The sequence below is a fragment of the Hylobates moloch genome, unplaced genomic scaffold (genome assembly GCF_009828535.3).
Source record: "Hylobates moloch isolate HMO894 unplaced genomic scaffold, HMol_V3 SCAFFOLD_1, whole genome shotgun sequence".
Taxonomy (NCBI): domain Eukaryota; kingdom Metazoa; phylum Chordata; class Mammalia; order Primates; family Hylobatidae; genus Hylobates; species Hylobates moloch.
The window spans coordinates 231,329,879-231,348,534 of record NW_026652276.1 but is presented as its reverse complement, the minus strand read 5'-3'; the positions used below and the strand labels follow the sequence as shown (position 1 = coordinate 231,348,534).

General features: G+C 56.7%; 1 protein-coding gene across 2 annotated transcripts in view; it reads right to left on the bottom strand.

The window, feature by feature from the left end:
• Nucleotides 1-85: 85 nt before the first annotated feature.
• NOS3 (nitric oxide synthase 3) overlaps nt 86-18,656 on the bottom strand; it is a 20,744-nt gene continuing 2,173 nt past the window's right edge. Inside the window, exons 3-26 of one of the 2 annotated variants that reach the window (XM_032762186.2) lie at nt 18,311-18,459; nt 17,938-18,100; nt 16,446-16,537; nt 16,215-16,356; nt 15,810-15,949; nt 15,531-15,705; nt 14,336-14,437; nt 13,511-13,705; nt 13,319-13,392; nt 13,000-13,144; nt 12,661-12,765; nt 8,481-8,548; nt 7,972-8,088; nt 7,701-7,875; nt 5,899-6,031; nt 5,694-5,772; nt 5,376-5,563; nt 4,674-4,846; nt 4,154-4,364; nt 3,975-4,062; nt 2,335-2,456; nt 1,426-1,574; nt 904-1,098; nt 86-795 (exon numbers count right to left, since the gene is read on the bottom strand). In XM_032762186.2, the coding sequence (XP_032618077.1) occupies nt 634-795; nt 904-1,098; nt 1,426-1,574; nt 2,335-2,456; nt 3,975-4,062; nt 4,154-4,364; nt 4,674-4,846; nt 5,376-5,563; nt 5,694-5,772; nt 5,899-6,031; nt 7,701-7,875; nt 7,972-8,088; nt 8,481-8,548; nt 12,661-12,765; nt 13,000-13,144; nt 13,319-13,392; nt 13,511-13,705; nt 14,336-14,437; nt 15,531-15,705; nt 15,810-15,949; nt 16,215-16,356; nt 16,446-16,537; nt 17,938-18,100; nt 18,311-18,459 (3,342 nt within the window). In that variant the 3' untranslated portion in view covers nt 86-633. Of the gene's footprint in view, nt 796-903; nt 1,099-1,425; nt 1,575-2,334; nt 2,457-3,974; nt 4,063-4,153; nt 4,365-4,673; nt 4,847-5,375; nt 5,564-5,693; nt 5,773-5,898; nt 6,032-7,700; nt 7,876-7,971; nt 8,089-8,480; nt 8,549-9,938; nt 11,825-12,660; nt 12,766-12,999; nt 13,145-13,318; nt 13,393-13,510; nt 13,706-14,335; nt 14,438-15,530; nt 15,706-15,809; nt 15,950-16,214; nt 16,357-16,445; nt 16,538-17,937; nt 18,101-18,310; nt 18,460-18,656 lie in introns of those variants that run through there. The other variant, XM_032762190.2, reaches the window with a different exon arrangement.

Below are 18,656 nucleotides of genomic sequence, written 5' to 3'. Positions count from 1 at the left end.
AACCCCGTCCTTACTAAAAATACAAAAACTAGCTGGGCGCGGTGGCAGGCACCTGTAATCCCAACTACTCGGGAGGCTGAGGCAGGAGAATCATTTGAACTTGGGGGGCAGAGGTTGCAGTGAGCTGAGATCACGCCACTGCACTCCAGCCTGGGTGGCAGAGGGAGACTCCATTTCAAAACAAACAAACAAACAAACAAACAAAACAAAAAAACTGTAATCCACATGAGCTGGGTTAGGCACTTTAGTAGTTCTCGTAACATCTGGCACAGTCTCTTACGGTAAATCTTCGATAATAAATACTTTAGAGATTAGACTTTACAGGTAAGATAATCCTGAGAGAGATAAGAGGAATCTAACACTCGCCTAAGAAACAGAAAAGGGGTAGCAGTAGGCCCTGGGGTACCGCTGCTGGGAGGGGCCTTCCAGATTTAGGCGGACCCAGGCCGGAGGCCTAGAGAGGGAAAGAGGCGTTTTGCTCCTTCCTGGAGGAATAATGCTGAATCCTTGCAGCCTCTGGACAGATGTGAGAAGGCACCACCTCAAGAGGGGAGGAGAGGGGCTGATCCTGGTCCGTCGGACCTGAGTCGGGCAGCCGCACTCCCGGAACTGGAAGGGAAAGCCAGGTGGCTCTCAGGGGCTGTTGGTGTCTGAGCCGAGCGGGTCGAACGCCCAGGGCACTGCGCCCCGCAACTGCCGCTCCTGCAAGGAAAAGCTCTGGGTGCGTATGCGGCTTGTCACCTCCTGGGTGCGCAGCGTGAGCCCGAAAATGTCTTCGTGGTAGCGTTGCTGATCCTGTCGGAAAAGAGCGCAGTGGATCAGAACCCGACTCGGAGACCTTAGCAGGAACCCCGCACGCCCGGGCCCTGGTCCCCGCCTCAGGCCCGCCCCGCCCCTCCGCACCCGCAGCACGCCGATGACGTCGCCGGCTTCGTCCAGCTCCATGTCGCCCTCCGTCGCCAGGATGCGCTGCACGGTCTGCAGGACGTTGGTTGCCATGGTGACATCGCCGCAGACAAACATGTGGCCCCGCTCGAGGCACAGCACGCGGTGTACCTCCGCAGCCAGTTCCGTCCTCAGGATGTCCTGCACGTAGGTCTGCGGGGCGGCGGGGTTAGAGCGGGCCCTGGTGGGGATGGGCGCGGGGGCGCAGCCCGGGGCTGCCGGCTGGCCCTGGGCGTGAAAGTCTCCGGAGCGGGCCAGGTGGGGCCTGCGTGCCCTGGGACCGTGTCAAGAGGGTCAGAGCCAAAGGGGCGGGAGGAGGCGGGCCTAGAGGGGCACGAGGGTGGGCCAGAGTGTGCAGGGGTGGCTGAGTGGTCGTGGGAGGCCACGGGAGGGCCATGGTCGGTGTGCCCCGCTGGAGAGCGCGAGTCCTCCCCTGTCTCCCTATCTTCAGGTTACCATTGCGCCCTCAGGGTCTCACACCTTGGGGTTGTCAGGTTCCCGGGAGAAGGCGGTGAGGACTCGGCCAAACACCCCGCACTGCTGGGCGTTCTGCACCTCGTCGCGGTAGAGATGGTCGAGTTGGGAGCATCGGCAGCCGAACACCAAAGTCATGGGAGTGGGCTGCAGCCCTGCAAGCAACCCCGCGCTTGGGAAGGCTCTTCTCCGGGGCACAGTGCTAATGGGGCCTCCCCACAGGCCACCATCGCCCAGCCTGGCAGCCCAGCGTTTTGGGCTGAAGCCACCATTATTTTGGCTGTTTCATCTCTAAGGGAGTGCAGAATGCTTTCACAGAGACCCTGTACAGCCCTGATTTACAGAGGGAAGGGAAGCGCGGGTGAGGTGGTGGCCCCTGGTGGAGCTGCGCTAGAATGCGCGGCTTGGGACTCAGAATTCCATGCCCTTTGCATTGTGTGACATCGCAGTCCCCTTCCCTGCTCCCACTTCGTATTCTCCCACACTTTTAACTCTCCTCCCAGTCACAACCCTCTTCTTTTGATTGACAGACCACCCTGGGCACCCCATGCTCAATCTGAACACCTTGTAGCATCCTTAGGTCTTGGACAGACCTCGGTCAGCTCTGGCACAGTCAAGAATCCACCTTGGGCAGTTCTTCTTTGAGTCTTAGCCCTAGTCCCTTCGAAGATTCTATTTTCCTTTGTCCTTAATCCAGTCAACACCTACTATGTACCAGGCACCAGGAAGCTAGACACACAGGGCCCAGCCCTTGCCTTCAGTACCTGCCCTCCCCTTGGTCTCATGAGCGTCTTTTCAGCTTTGTGGCCTCTGTTTCCTGCCCTCTCTTTCCTATCTATTTCCTGCCTTCTAGCCCCACCCCTCTGTCCCTAGACTGTGACTCCCTCCAGGCAGTCCTTTAGTCCCCAGCCTCACCTTTGCTCTCAATGTCATGCAGCCGCTCCTGCCAGAATCCCCGGAAGGGGGCAATGCCAGTGCCTGGGCCCACCAGGATGCAGGGCAAGCTGGGATCGGGTGGCAGCCGGAAGGAGGGAGCCCTGGCAGGAGAGACACTCCATCAGGTCCCCTTTGCCTTCCCTGCCCCACCATTCTCACCATGCAGGGTGGGTGGAGCAAGGAGGACCCAAGCTCAAGTCCTTAAAGCAGTGTCTGGCTCGTAGGAAGCATGATGGGTTTATTAAGAGAACTCTGGGCCAGGCACAGTGGTTCACGTCTGTAATCCCAGCACTTTGGGAGGCCGAGGTGGGAGGATTGCTTGAGCCCAGGAGTTTGAGAGCAGCCTGTGCAACATAAAGAGACTTCCCCCATCGCAGAAAAAAAAAAAAAAAAAAGGAACTCTACTTGCCGAAACTCCTTGGATCTCTGGTTTCTGGAGATTGCGCCAAAGGAAATATAGTTCATTTTGGATTGAAGAATACTTAGATGACTCAGGGGATTTAGAAAATGTGGGGAGGGTGAAAGACACTTTCAGTTCATAATGGGTTCGCTGAGTGTGTTTATTTAAGTATCCTTAATAGTGGTATTTAGTTTATGTTCAGTAGATGCGTACGGTTTATTTGTAATTTAGCCACCTGGGTGGATTTGAGTCACCAGGCCCAGCTGATGGCAGCCTAGGAACTGTTCTCAGTCCTACCAGGACTTTTGGTTCCTGGCTGCAAGAGCGGGCAAGACTTCTGGACACAGCATGAAGGAAGGGTCTCTTAAAATCCTTCACCCTCGGTCCGGGTGCAGTGGCTCATGCCTGTAATCCCAGCACTTTGGGAGGCGGAGGCGGGAGGATCATGGGGTCAGGAGTTCTAGACCAGCCTGGCCAACATAGTGAAACACCGTCTCTACTAAAAATACAAAAATTAGCCGGGCGTGGTGGTGGGTGCCTGTAATCCCAGTTATTTGGGAGGCTGAGACAGGAGAATCTCTTTTTTTTTTTTCTGAGACAGAGTCTGGCTCTATTGCCCAGGCTGGAGTGCAGTGGCGCAATCTCGGCTCACTGCAAGCTCCGCCTCCCAGGTTCACGCCATAGGAGAATCTCTTGAACCCAGGAGGCGGAGGTTGCAGTGAGCCGAGATTGTACCACTGCACTCCAGCCTAGGTGACAGAGCAAGACTCCATCTCTTGGAGGGGGGGAGCCTTTGCCTTCTTTGAGTCCTTGGTGACACCAAGGCCAAGGGTCGTCTTAACCCTAACTAGTAGTTCTCCCTGGATTGAGTGAGGATTTAGTGACTGTAGTTCCCAGGTGCCATGCTGCCCAACATCAGACAGCCCAGGGACATAGAGAGGAACACAGAAGCTTTCGGAAAGCCACAGGGCCAGCCGGTTTGATCCCAGCTCTGGCTCTGAGAGCTGCAGTTTCAGGCCAGAACTCTGAGTCCAGATGAATGAGAGAGCCAAAGCTTAGCCAGAGTTCTGAAGTGACCTAATGACACCACATCCTTGACATGTTACAGAGCTCCTTCCTGTTTCCAGTAACACCCCTCACCAGTGACAATCCTCACTCCTCACCAAAGCTGCCACCCTGACCCTGGGCAGCTCCCCACCAAGTCCTCCATCTCACTTACCCCCGGATGAAGCAGGGCACAGGGTCTCCAGGCTTGAGTTGGCTTAGCCACGTGGAGCAGACTCCATAGTGCAGGGGGCCCAGCCCATCTGGGGGTGGGAAGGAGAGGCCGGTAAGCGGCCAGAGAGAGGCCGGTCCCACCCCTGCTGTGGCCAGGCCTGCTGCTGCTCGTTGCCTCACCCTGGGTCCTGTATGCCAGCACAGCTACAGTGAGGTGGATCTGTCCTGGGTGGGTGCTGGGTGCCGAGCTGACTGAGTAGTACCGGGGCTGGAGCAGAGGCAGCTGGGTGAGGAGCAGTGGGGCAGGCAGTGCCACCGATGGGAACTGCTCTAGCACCTCCAGCAGCGTGGGGCAGCGGAACCACTTCCACTCCTCATAGCGTCGGGGATCCTGAAAGGGCAGGATGCAGTGGGTTGGGGGCCCCACAGCCCTTCCTAGTAACCTCCCTTCTTGACCCCTCCCCCCCCGGGCCTCTTTAGGGTTTCTCCCTCCTCAGTTCAGGCCAATAGAGCTTTCTGTAAGACCTGGAGAATCCAGCCATGAATTCCTCCCTGAGGAGCTGGGTCTTAAAGCACCAGTGCATGTCGGCCAGGAGAAGAAAGTCCAGGGGAGACTTTGCATGGGGGTTTCCTGCCACTGGGGCCCCCCCAGCTCATCCCGTCTCTCTAGCCCCTGTGCCTCACTGGGGTGGCCCCCAACCTGGCTGAGGGCCTCCAGCTCCTGCTGTTCCCTGGGCTCTTCTGCCAAGGTGCTGAGCAACCGCAAGAGCTGAGGGCTGGGCGGGGAGGTGATGTCCAGGAAGAAGGTGAGAGCCTGGCTCAGCGTGCACGGGGGCAGCCGGGGGTCCCGCACCCAGCCGGGGGGAGGGCCACCTGGGGATAGTGCACAGGGAGCTCTGAGGACAGGGCCCAGCAGGACTGCAGTACCTGGGCTGATGTTTGTATTTTGGTGACTGTTAGAGAGCCTGTCCTTGAGCAGCGGGGTGGGCCTATCTGGGTAGCCTCAGTGTGTTGTTTGGGGGCCCCTGGCTGGACTGGGTTGGTCTGGGCTCCTCTGCCTCTGACTCCACCCCCTTATTTTAAATAAAGCCCAGGCATTGATGTGGCAGCAAATAGCCCCAGAGCCAGCTCCAGAGCAAGCTAGATTGCTAGGGGAGCCTTGGAGAGGAGCCCGGAGGGAGGGGACAGCCTTTTGGTGGGGGTGCATTTGAGGGTGTGGGGATGGTCCAGCAACAAGGCTAGCCCGGCAGTGGGCAGCACAGCCAGCTCTGAGCCTGCCTGCTGAGCTGTGGAGGAGGTGGCCACCCCCTGGATCGGGTCCTGAGCTCCTGGAGGCCTGGGGCCGGGGGTGGGGCTGGGCATGGGGCTGGTGTACCCTGTTGCATCCCAGGCTGCCCCTCACCAGGGCTGCCCTTCTCCAGCTGCTCTACTGCCACGGGCTCAGTGGGCCCCGGCGGGTCCTCCACGCGGCTCAGCAGCGCCTCCACAAGGCCGGGCCGGTTGGGTGGGCAGACACCTATGTGGTCCCCCGGCTGGTACTGCAGCCCCTCCTGGCCTCCGGTGTCCAGGCGCACCAGGATGGTGGCCCTCCTGGGGGTGGGGAGAGGGGCACTTATGGGGAGTCAGAGAGGGGTGGGGGTGGGAGAATGTGGGAGGAGGAGGGTCCAGGGTCAGGGTGTACAGGACAGGGGTTGGGGGGCGGTAAAGCCGTCGTCCTCACGTGGACTTGCTGCTTTGCAGGTTTTCCACTGAGAGGATTGTAGCCTGGAACATCTTCCGCCTGTGCACGTGGATCAGACCTGGAGGCGGGGAGGGGCAGACGAGGCAGCCTGAGCTAGGGAGCAGGGCCTGGCCCCAGAGTGCTTTACTCCCGGGGTGTGGGGGCCTCAGAGAACCAGCCGGGTTAGGGTGAGGGCAGGGCCCACCTGGCAGCAACTGCAGGCCCTCGGCCTGGGCGCTCAGCCGGTACCTCTGGCGCTTCCAGCTCCGTTTGGGGCTGAAGATATCTCGGGCGGCGGCCTTGGCATCCTCTCCCACACAGAAGGTCTCACAGGCGGCCTGCGGGATAGGCCGGTGAGGGCTGAGGACCTCCTGCCACCAGGGGTCGCCCTAGTGAGGCGCCTGGGCGGCTTCACTGCATCTTGCTCCTGGAGGGTTGGCAGCCCCAGTGGCTGAGGCCGGCGCCAACGACAGCACCTTTTCCGCCAGCCCATTTCATGGATTGGCCGCTGGGCCCAGGGACCCGGCTGGCTCCTTCTCTGCACGTCCTGACTGGTGCATCGTTCCTTATCTGGTGCGTGTTAATCCCGTGATCCGAGAAGCATAGTGCTTGGTACACAGTAGCTCTGTGAAGGCGTCTGTGTGTTCAGACCTGCATTCAAATTCCGAATCCCGTACTTACAGTGACATGCCTCAGTTTCCCCATCTTTACACCTCGTTGTGTTCTGGTGAAGATTAAATGAGATACTTTATGTAAAGCCTTTAGCTTTCTACAAAGTGCGTGCAGATACTAAGTGCTCCTGGGAAGGGACGCACAATTCGGGCGGCAGAGGGGACCCCACGGGGCAGATACCTGGGAGGGTGTGGATCCTGTCGACTCCTGGTCAGGCACACAGCTGGAAAACTGCTGGGCCAGTCCCAGGCTTGAAATCCAGGGCTCACCCGTGATTGGCTGAGCCTCATATCACCAAATCCTGTTAATCTTTCTTTTGTGATGTGTGTGAAGTCTTATATCTCTTCCTTCCTTCCTCGGCCTCCTCCCTCCCTTCCTTCCTATCTCCACTGCTGCCGCTCTGCTTAGCTCAGCCTTCCTGCTTCTGGTTTGGTGATGCTGTAATGGATCCTACGCCTCTAAAGTCCTATTCCCAAAACCTTATTATGTGGTCTCATCCCGCTCCAATGGCTCTTTTTGTTTAAATTCTTTAAGTCTTATTTTCCGTTCCCTTCTTCCCAATCAGGGCCCCATGTGTTTCTGCAGCCTGACCTCCGGGTCCCTGAAGTAGCCCTCCCCCTCCCCCTCCTCCTAGGATGCTCTCCTCCTCCAATCAAGGCAAATCTGCTGACTTCCAGCCTGGGCCCCGGGAGAGCAGCACTGCCCTGAACAGTGTGGCACTGGGGAGACTGAGCCCCTGTCAACTGCAGACATGATCCCCAGACAGGCAGCGCTGCCTCTGAGGAAGCCCAGGCTTAAAAAGCCACAGCCCCCAGGGATCCACCTCTCCCTGTGCTTGCATGCCTGGCCCCTGGCCCCGGACCAGTTCTGCGGTGCAGGCACCGCCCCAGGCTGTCTGGCCTCTGACTTCCTGTGGCTTCTGTGCTGGCCTCAGCTTCAGCCCTTGCCTCTGTCTGACCTTCTCTCCGTCCCTTCCTTCTCCCTCCATCCTGCCCATCCTGGGTGGGGTCCCCTGCCCTGCCCTGCACCCCCTCCCTTTGTGTGCCCACTCATGAGGCCCAGCCTGTGCCTGGCTGAAGCTCCCTCCTGCCAGGGCCCTCCCTGCCTGCTCTCTTTCGGCTGCACTTCTGCCTGGGCTAGGCACCCCCTTTGGTCGGCAGGGCCATGTCATCCTCTGCCCCTGACCCAGAAGAGCTGGCTATGCCATGGAGAGATGAGGGTGGATTTTGGAAGGAACAGGAAGGGACCAAAGAACCAAACAGAATCAGGGCAGAGTGAGGCAGGAGGAGGCATCCCAGGTGGGAGGAGTCAGAATAGTGGCTGGGCTGGGCTCACCTGGAAGGCGGCCTGGGCCCAGCCGCGGAAGGCCTCCTCCTGGCCGCAAAGCTCGTCGCCCTGGCCCAGCTGCAGCAGCCGCTCCCCGCCCAGTTCCTCCAGCCGTGTGTCCACCGCACGAGCAAAGGCGCAGAAGTGGGGGTATGCCCGGGAGCCCAGCCCGAACACACAGAACCTGGGGTGCAGGGGTTGTCACTGGAGCTCCCTTCGCAGCCCACGTTTGCCCAGGCAGCTTGCCCACCCGTTGCACCCCTCTTGGTGAGGTCCTGACCTGAGGGTGCCCAGGGCCCCTGCACTGTCTGTGTTACTGGACTCCTTCCTCTTCCGCCGCCAAGAGGACACCAGTGGGTCTGAGCAGGAGATGCTGTTGAAGCGGATCTTATAACTCCTGGCAAGAGAGGACAAAGACAAGGTTGTCACAGCCCTGGGGACATAGCCTAGGCCCAGCCCCAGCCCCAGGGACAGCTTCAGGTTCTCTACCTCTGGGACAGGAAAGGCCCCGCCCTTGGGAGGGGCTGAGGGCCAGCATCCCTGGGGTTCCGAGCCTGGGGCCCTGCCACACCACACCCCCCTCTCTGAAGACCTCAGGATTGTCCCGGCCCTCAGAAGCAGGCAGGTCTGGAGTGCCGTTCCAGCTTGGAAGGGAGGGCATCCTGGAGCCCTGGCTTTTGGTGGGAAAACGACTCGAGGCACAGAGGGAGAGCTTTGCAGACTCCCTTTCTGTTTGTGTCTCCAAATGCGTCAGCTCCCCCAGCTCCCCCAAACTCTCACCCAACTCACTTGTGCTGTTCCGGCCGAGGGGAGCTGTTGTAGGGGCCGGACATCTCCATCAGGGCAGCTGCAAAGCTCTGGCGAGGGGAGTGTTTGCATCAGCGTTAGTTTTGTTTCATTTCAAACTACATAGAAGTTTAAAACTGTACCAGCTGACCCTCATTATTATTGATTTATAACTTTTACTTTTTATTTGTTTTAAAAAAACGATCTGATGTTTTTGAAAAATGACATTACAGAAATGTGTAAAGTGATGAGAAAGAGCACCCCATCTTCCCTCCAGGCATATGCGCCATTGACAGGTGTTAACCTTCCAGCCCTTTTTCCTTGAACTTATGTGCATGTGCATATTTATAGTTTTTTTAAGTAAAAGTGGTACCATCCTGTACTTCCTTGTTTTTAATCAATAATTTATCGCAGACATCCTTCCAGGTCAATACAACAATATTGATGTAAGTAGTATTATTGTTTTTAGATATGGGTCTTGCTCTGTTGCTCAGGTTGGGGTGCAGTGGCTCCATCATAATTCACTGTAACCTCAAACTCCTGGGCTTCAGGGATTTTTCTGCCTTCCTAATAGCTAGATCTATAGGTGCGTGCCACCACTCCTGGTTAATTTTTAAACTTTCTGAAGAGATGGAGTCTCACTGTGTGTTGTTCAGTCTGGCCTTGAACTCCTGGGCTCAAGCGATCCTCCTGCCTGGATTTCCCAAAACATGACCTCAGTCTTTTTAATGGCTATGTTGTACTTCACTGAGACTGAAGGGCAGCTCGGTGGTCTGGGAACAGTGCTCTCAAACGCCCTTGTACGTGTGCCTTGCTCCCACTTTTAAATGCTTCAGCCGGGTAATCCTTAGAAGTGGAGTTGCTGAATCCCCACTTGTTGGGGCAGGCAGATCATCCTTGCAGTTGCAGGGGAGGGCACGGCTCTTTCCTCACTCCCGGCTAACAATGGCTAGGGCAAATCTTTCCTGTTTTAGTGGATTTCATGGGTAGACAAACTCTCAGTTCCTTCGGCAGTGTCCTGGTCACTAGCAGACATTGTGCAGGTCACCCTCCTCAGAAGACCATGGCCCTGTTTGTGCTGCCATGAAGAAGCAGCATCAAGCAGACCTCCCGGGGGAAGGAAGCTGGAAGGAACTGCCTCTGGTGTTCAACTGCAGATGCCTCTGGGTGCTGGTTCCCAAGTTCGCCAGAGTTAGCAAGCACGATTTGAATTTTATTTTTGAATGTTTTGTCAATGTGCAACACAAGTCCAGAGGTGCACACATGTTGTAAATGTACAACTCTATAAGTTTTCACAAACTGAACACACCTGTGCAACCAGCATCCCATCGAGAAACATTACCCATGGCTGGGCATGGTGGCTCACGCCTGTAATCCCAGCACTTTGGGAGGCTGAGGCGGGTGGATCACCTGAGGTCAGGGATTCAAGACCAGCCTGGCCAACATGGTGAAACCCCGTCTTTACTAAAAATACAAAAATTAGCTGGCCATGGTGGTAGGCACCTGTAATCCCAGCTACTCGGGAGGCTGAGGCAGGAGAATCGCTTGAACTGGGGAGGCGGAGGTTGCAGTGAGCCCAGATCACGCCATTGCACTCCAGCCTGGGCAACAGAGTGAGACTCCATCTCAAAAACAAAAACGAACAAACAAAAAAAGAAACATTACCCGCATCCTAGAAGCCACCTTCGTGCCTCCTTCCTGTCACTGCCACCCCCAGCTCAGTGACTAACTCCTCTCCTAATTTCTAACTCCATGGATTAGTTCTGCCTGTTTCTGAACTTTATATAAAATGAACCCTGTAGTACAGTATGTATTCTTTGGTCTGGCTTTTTTTTCTCTTCACATTTTTTGAGATTCACCTGTACTGTTGTGTGTGGTTGTGTTTCGTTCACACTTAGTGTGATATGGCACTTGAATATACCACAATTTATGTTTTTGTCGATGGTCATTTGAATTGTTTCCAATGTGGGGTATTACAAACAAATTTGCTATAAATATTCCTTATTTTTAGTGAATATACCCCGTTTTCTGTGAGCTGTATTCCTAGATTTGTTAAAAATTTGGGATAAAATTAACATACATTGAACTGCACAGATCTTAAAGGGCAGTTTTAATTTGCTTTGCTGTTTGACAGTTTTATTTTATTTATTTGTATTTTATTTTGAGTAGAATTCTTGCTCTGTCACCCAGGCTGGAGTGCAGTGGCGTGATCTCAGCTCACTACAACCTCCACTTCCCAGGTTCAAGCAATTCTCCCGCCTAGCCTCCTGAGTAGCTGGGACTATAGGCGTGCGCCACCATGCCCAGCTAATTTTTGTATTTTTAGTAGAGACAGGGTTTTGCCATGTTGGCCAGGCTGGTCTTGAGCTTCTGACCTCAAGTGATCTACCCACCTGGGCCTCCCAAAGTGCTGGGATTACAGGCATGAGCCACTGCGGCTGGCCTGGCAGTTTTATTTTTTAAAAAAGAGAAAGATTAAACATGCATCTACCCTATGACCTACCAATTCTACTCCTAGGTATTTATCCAAGAGAAATAAAAACATAAGCCCACAAAAGCCGGGTACAAGAATGTTCATAACAGGTTTATTCATAATAGCCCCGACCTGGAAACAGCCCAAGTGTCACCAACAGGAGAATGGATAAACAAACTGGGGATATTCACACAATGAACGGCACTCAGCAGCAGAATGAGTGAAATACTGAGTCACGCAGCAACACGGGTGCGCCTCAAAAACAGACTCAGCAGGAGACGCCGTAATACCGCGTGCTTCCATCTAGGTGCCGTTCTAGAGCAGGTGAAACTAATCTGTGGTGACAGACACTTCTGGCAGGGAGACAGACTGGGAAGGGATTCACGTGAGGAACTGATGAGGGAACTTTCTAGGGTGATGAAAATGTGCTATGCCTTGTGAAGGCTGTAGGTTATATGGGTGTCTATACAACTTTATGCTAAAAAAAGTCAATTGCTGGTGCTATTTTTCTTTAAAAGGTAGGTCAGAATGAGGGCTGAAATGGGCACTAAGGCAGCAAAAAGGCTTTCACCAGATTCAAACTTGCTTAAGATACTGAGGGCCAGGTGCAGTGGCTCACGTCTCTAATCCCAGCACTTTGGGAGGCTGAGGCAGGTGGATTGCTTGAACCCAGGAGTTAGAGACCAACCTGGGCAACATGGCAAAACCCCATCTCTACAAAAAATACAAAAATTAGCTAGGCATCATGGCATGCGCCTGTGGTCCTAACTACTTGGGAGACTGAAGTGGGAGGATTGCTTGAGTCTACGAGGTTGAGGCTGCAGTGAGCCGTGATTGTACTACTGCACTCCAGCCTGGGCCACAAAGTGAGACCCTGTCTCAAAGGAAAAAAGAAAAAAGAGTACTGAGGAAGTACTTAGTGCTAATAAGGCCTTTAACACCTAGAAGCTGGAGCAGGTAAGACTCAGAAATGAGCCTAGCCTGGGGCACCTCAGAGATACCTAAGCTTGCAAGAGAAGGAATTCAATGATGGTACTCTAGCTTTATGTTTCTTTTTAAAAAGTGAAGTTATTTAATCTATGTTGGCATCTAAACAGAGCTCTATTTCTTCTTTTGAAAAAGGAGCCTCTGGCAGGAGGATGTCTTGAGGCTAGGAGTTCAAGGCCAGCCTGGGCAACATAAATAGGTTCCCAAATAAATAAAACAAAGAAAAGAAAAGAAAATGCTGGAATAGTGTTGTACATGTTGTAAATGTACAGCTCTATGGATTTTTACAAACTGAACGCACCTGTGTAACCAGTATCCCATTAAGAAACATTACCCGCATCCTAGAAGCCGCCCCCAGTGACGTATCTCTGTTTTTCTTGTCAGTGCCCGAGCACGGTCTAACCTCTTGGTCAGCCAGGACGTGCCTTCCTTGTATTAAAAACTTGTGCTGATAATGGAAATGACTTGGGGACGCAGTTAAGCAAATGTGCTTGTAGGGAGGCAGCCACATGGGTGGGCTGGGAGTGTGGCTTGTGTGGGGTTTCAGGCTCTGGGGGTCTCTTAGCATCTCCTTAGCATCTCCCTTTCCATCCTGGAGTGCGTGCGTGCGTGCGTGCGTGCGTGTGTGTGTGTGTGTGTGTGTGTTGGGCAGGGTTCCTGCCCAGTCACTCCAATTCTGAGTCTCTCCTCATTCCCAGCAGTCCCTTTCCTGGAAGTTCTCACCTCTCCATTCTCCGGGGGATCCCCATTCCCAAATGTGCTGGTTACTACCAGCACCAGCGTCTCGTGTTCAAGGGACACCACGTCATACTCATCCATACACAGGACCTGTGGGTGGGAAGACAGATGTCCTGGGTGCTGTGGCCCCCGGAGGGCCTGTCCTCCTCACTCTGGCCTCCCTGGCAACGCAAGATTCAGGCCCCAACTTGATCTCTGAACACCTGTGGTTCCGGGTTCCTCATGAATCCTGATTTGTAACACTTCCTGTCCTCCAGGGTACCCCTGGAGATGCTGATAGAGCCCCCTCTTTCTAGCTCCCTGCTCCCCTGGGCTCAGCCCTACCCGGGGATCAAAAGCCTTCCGGAAGAGTCTCCCCAGCTGCTGTGCATAGCTCTGGGCCCGGCCAGTCTCGGAGCCATACAGGATTGTCGCCTTCACTCGCTTCGCCATCACCGTGCCCATGAGCGAGGCGGAGATCTTCACGGCACTGTGGGAGAGGAAGGCGTGAGGGTGTCCCAGGTGCACAGAGGCAGGGCCTCCCCAGGCAAGGGTTCAACCCCCTCAAACAGGGTTTTGGGATACTGAGTGGTAGGCCCAGAATGCTGCTGGGGCAGGGTCCCCCAGGGTGTGTGGTGGAGAGCGGTGCTCCTAGGGTACCCACTTGGCCACTTCTTTGAAGGTCTTCTTCCTGGTGATGCCAGTGCCCTTGGTGGCACTCCCCTTCCAGGGGTCTGGCTGCAGAGAGATGATGGGGTTGGGAGGGGAGGTAAAGAAAAGGAAAGGTTAGAGGTCCCCAGGGGCTGCTTAGAATTAGAGCTGGGCCCAGGCTGGCAGAGCCAGTTAGGGTGGGCACCTGATATCGGAAGGCTGGGGACAGGAAATAGTTGACCATCTCCTGATGGAAGACAGGAGTGAGGCTGCCTGAGATAGGGGGCACGATCCAGGCCCAGTCTGCAGGGCAGCCCCCCCTGGCCTTCTGCTCATTCTCCAGATGCTTCATGAAGGAGGCCGTGGCGGCGTGGTGGTCCACGATCGTGACTTTGGCCAGCTGGAAGGGAGAGAGAGGGGCAAAGGCTCAAACCAGACCCACAGACCTCGCCCATTCTTCCTCCACCACTCAGGTCACCCCAAATCAAATGTGCCCTAGATTACCCCATATCTAACACACCCTGAGTCCCCTCAAACCACAATGTCACCCTCACCCCAAACTGCATCATGCATGGTCATGCTCCAAGTTCAACATGCAACAGCAGCTCTAATCTCCAGCATCTGTATGCCTGGCCCCCAAACCAAACAGCCCACAGAAATTCTCAGCAGGCCCTGGCTTCCTCAAGCTACGACTCCTGGTGTGCCCTTGATCCTGGTATTTGTTTCCAGGATCCAGTGGGTCCCACAAACTTTGATACCCAGTGTGCCCTGAGAATCAGCATGACTGGGCATGCAGTAAACAGCAGGGTCCCTGGCACACAGTAAGCCACCAGATGACAGCACCTGGAATAGTACCTGCCCTGTCCCCGAACCGCAGGCCAGTGTGCGCCATGGCACTGGGACTACGGAACTTCTTCTGCCTGTCCAAGTCCTGCCCTAGTTTCTAAATGGCTGCCTCTCCTCCATCCCCCATCCCTGCTGCCCCCGTACGCAAACCCTTTGCCTTCCTGGCCAGCCTGGGCCCGTGCACCTGGTAACTGTGCAGCACGGCCACATTGATTTCCACTGCTGCCTTGTCTTTCCACAGGGACGAGGTTGTCCGGGTATCCAGGTCCATGCAGACAGCCACATCCTGGGACAGAAGGGTGTGTGGCATCGGTAGGGACAGAGGTGACGGGGGTGGGGTGGGGAGATCATCTCTGTTTCCCATGCATGGCTGGAAGGAGTGAGGTGGGTGGTGTCCACTGGGAGGCCTGGCTGCCTGGTGGGCTGGTTCAGGTTTTTGCCTGTGAAGGCACCTCAGAGCAGAGAGGGACTTCGGGCCAGTCGCTCCTCAGCCCCAGGCTTTAATTTCTCATCTCTAAAATGGGTCTTAACCTTTTCCGAGTCAAGGTCCCCTTTGAGAATCTGATGAAAGCTCTAGAGCTATGGGTCCTATGCCTGAAAGAACAGCTACATGTTCACACCCATCCCCATGCCCCACTCACCCACCCACTCACACCCACACCCACCCACAAACCCACACACTCCCACCCACCCCCACAAACCCACCCACTCACACCCACACCCACCCACAAACCCACACTCGCATCCACCCCCACAAACCCACAATTTCACACTCACCGCCTACACACATCCACACTCACACCCACACACCCACACTCTCACACTCGCCCCTACACACCCCACAAACCCACAGTCACCTACCCCTACAAACCCACACACACCCCCTACATACCCCACAAACCAACACTCACCTACCCCTCCAAACCCACCCACACTCACCCCTTACACACCCCACAAACCCACAGTCACAAACCCACACTCTCACAGTCACCCCCACAAACCCACACTCTTACAGTCACTGCCTATACACACCCACAAACCCACACCCACCTACCCCCACACACCCACACTCACCCACCCCTACAAACCCACAGTCTCACACCCACTACACACCCCACAAACCCACACTCGCACTCACCCACTACACACCCCACAAACCCACACTCTCACCCTCACCCACTCACACCCCCACACACACCCCTCCCACCCACTACCCCTTTGCCTCAGTGGTTCTAGAGCTTGTCCTCAGTTCCCATTTAGGAGGCAACCCTGGACCTGCTCTGATTGTCCCCGTGGCTGGCATTTTGGGGATGGAGTGAGAGCCAGACTCCCACCTTGGACAGGGACATTCGGTGCCTGAGCCCCACCCCGAGCCTTACCTCCAGGATGTTGTAGCGGTGAGGGTCACACAGGTTCCTCGTGCCAATCTCAGTGCTCATGTACCAGCCACTGAAGGGGGCTGCGGGGAACTCCAGGCCCCCAATTTCCAGCAGCATGTTGGACACTGCCGGGAGGGCGTACCAGCGCAGGCCCAGGGCTGCAAACCACTCCAGCCTGGGGGTGTTGGGGTGTGGGATCAGCACCCCCTTGCAGGCCCTTCTTGAGAGGCTCAGGGATGGCCCCCTCCATCCCACCCAGTCAATCCCTTTGGTGCTCACGTGGGGTGCTCCAGGGGCACCTCAAGGATCAGCTCGGGGGGCAGAAGGAAGAGTTCTGGGGGCTCATCTGGGGCCTGCAGCAGCAGTGGCAGCACGTCGAAGCGACCGTTTCCTGGGGTCCAGCCGTGCTGAATGCAGAGCTGTGGGGAGCGGGCCAGAAGGGGGCCTGGGGCTGAACCTCATGCCCTCCTCAGGGACCCCTCCATCCACTGTCTCCTGCCTTCATCTCCAGGATCCCTCATTGGCTGGGTCTCCATGACCACCCAGGCACCCCTCCTTCGGTGTTTTTCATCCTTTATCTCACCGAGGCTCCCCTCTTCCTGCTTGGATCCCCCGAGCCTTCTCCCACTGGTTTCCTCATTCTCCACCTTGGGGACACCCTCATGGGTGGCCCTCGGTGCCCACCTCAGTGATCTCCACGTTGGCTGGGTCCCCCCGCACAGAGCCGTCCTGCTGCCGGTAGCCCGCATAGCGCACCAGCTGGCTGTTCCAGATTCGGAAGTCTCCTCGGCCACGGCAGCGCTGCGGGAACACTGTGATGGCCGAGCTGGCACGCATGGGGAAAGAGCTGGTCAGAGCCCCGCCTTCCCCGCCTTGGGAAGAAGGCTGGGGCCTGGCGTGGTGGGGGACACTCACCGAAGGTTGCCCCGGTTGGTGGCATACTTGATGTGGTTGCAGATGTAGGTGAACATTTCCTGTGCAGACCTGCAGTCCCGGGCATCGAACACCTGAGCCCGCCGAGGCAGCGGGAGAAGAGGTTGAGGAGAGAGATGGGGGGTCTTGAGTATCAGCCCCAGAGGAGCTGCTGGTGAGGAGGCAGGGGCCATGGTTCACTCCATGACACCCTCCTGACCACTGGCATCCACACTGATCCCTTCCTGCCCTGCTCTCTGACATACGTAGCACCATCCGGGCTGCTCCTCATCTCCTCCCTGGGCCAGGTGTCTCCCCATCCCTACGGAAGCTGACTTGGTATCCAATACAGAGGAGGGACTCAGCCTCTGCCAAACTGATGCTTGGGTTAGGCACCAACGGATGTCTAAGAGGCCGCCTAGGAGTGTGGGCAGCAAATCCCCCATGATCCGCGGCATTCAAGAAAGGACGGGTGACCCAGCCAGCCATCTGATTCTCTTTGAGCACATGGATGGTGGGAAGGGAAGGCTGCACCAGGGGCCTCCTAGGACCCTGCTCATCCTGACATTCTGAGTGGAAGCCCCAGGAGGAGGCTGGGAGGTCCCACTCCTGCCTGAGGGGAGAGGAAACGTATGTCAGTGACAGGGGCAGGGGAGTGGCAGGGACCACCAGCCTGGGGTCAAGGGAGGGACGCAGCAAGTCCCCCATGGGGCAGCTTACTTCTCTTAGTGCCGTGGTCACAAGCATTCCAGTAACCAAGGCCAGCCCCGAGTCTGTGGGCTGGGGTGTGAGGGAGGGTGCGGGCTGAGGCAGGGGAACTAGGGGAGCAGTGGGTGTGGGTGAGGGGCTGGACTGGACTGGCCTGGCGGGAAAAGCCTTCTCTCTTGGGGGAGAAGCAGCAGCCAGGGCTTTTCCAGGAGGCTGCTCCTACTACTGACAGCACCGCCCAGGGAAGCTCCGCTCAGCTGTCCTCACCCCTGCAGCAGGTCTAGACATCTTTCCCCTCCTCTAGCCAAGGCACTACCATAGGGCCTAATACCCAGCAGCATGTTGGACACTGCCGGGAGAGCGTACCAGCACAGGCCCAGGGCTGCAAACCACTCCAGCCTGGGGGTGTTGGGGTGTGGGATCAGCACCCCCTTGCAGGCCCTTCTTGAGAGGCTCAGGGATGGCCCCCTCCATCCTACCCAGTCAATCCCTTTGGTGCTCACGTGGGGTGCTCCAGGGGCACCTCAAGGACCAGCTCGGGGGGCAGAAGGAAGAGTTCTGGGGGGCTCATCTGGGGCCTGCAGCAGCAGGTCTTCACTACTGGGCTGAGGTTCCCTGGGTGCTGAGAGTGGGGCGGTCCCCCTACCTTTCCAGTCTCTAAGGGAACAGGCAAGGATCTCCCCCATTGTTTGGGACCTCCCAGCCCCGGGGAAGCCTTAGAAACTGCCCCGCCACCCCGCTCCCCTTTTGGTAGTGCCCGGGTCTCTCACTCGCTGGCCGGCCGCACCTGCAGCTTCCCCCACTGAATCCGGCCCACACAGCGGGGAGCGTTGCGCCAGGCCTGCTTGGCCCCGAACACCAGCTCACTCTCCCTAAGCTGGTAGGTGCCTGTGGCTGCCACCTCGGCTTCCACCTCTTGAAGCCGCTGTTCGTGGGCCTGGGAGCCGCTCCTGGGGAGGAAAGGGGTGCGAAGGGGACAAGCAGGAAGTTGTGTGGGACAGGGAGGCCCTCCTCCAGGCTTTGTGCAAGCGCTGAGGGAGGGCTGGAGGGGCCCACGTGGTGTTAGGATCTGGGAAGGGAGTGGGTCATGGGAAGGTCGTCACGGGGTTTCTGGGGCCTCAGTGGGACAAGGGAGGCTGTGGCGTCCGGGAAGCTGTCACCTCTTGATGGAGCTGTAGTACTGGTTGATGAAGTCGCGGGCCTGACTTAGCAGCTGCTCAGGGGCCGGGGGGCCGGGGGAGGGCCGGCCCTGTAGTTTCCGTGGAAATACCAGGGAGCCCAGGCAGCGTCTTGGGGTGCAGGGCCCATCCTGGGTCGAGGGAGTGCAAAGGTCAGGACAGGCCAGGGTGCAGGGGTGGGATGGGAGTGGGGGGCAGGGAGGAGGGGTGCAGGGGTGGGATGGGGGAGAGGGAGGAGGAGTGCAGGGGTGGGACGGGGAGAAGGAGGAAGGGTACAGGGGTGGGAGAGGGAGGAGGGGTGCAAGGGTGGGATGGGGAGAGGGAGGAG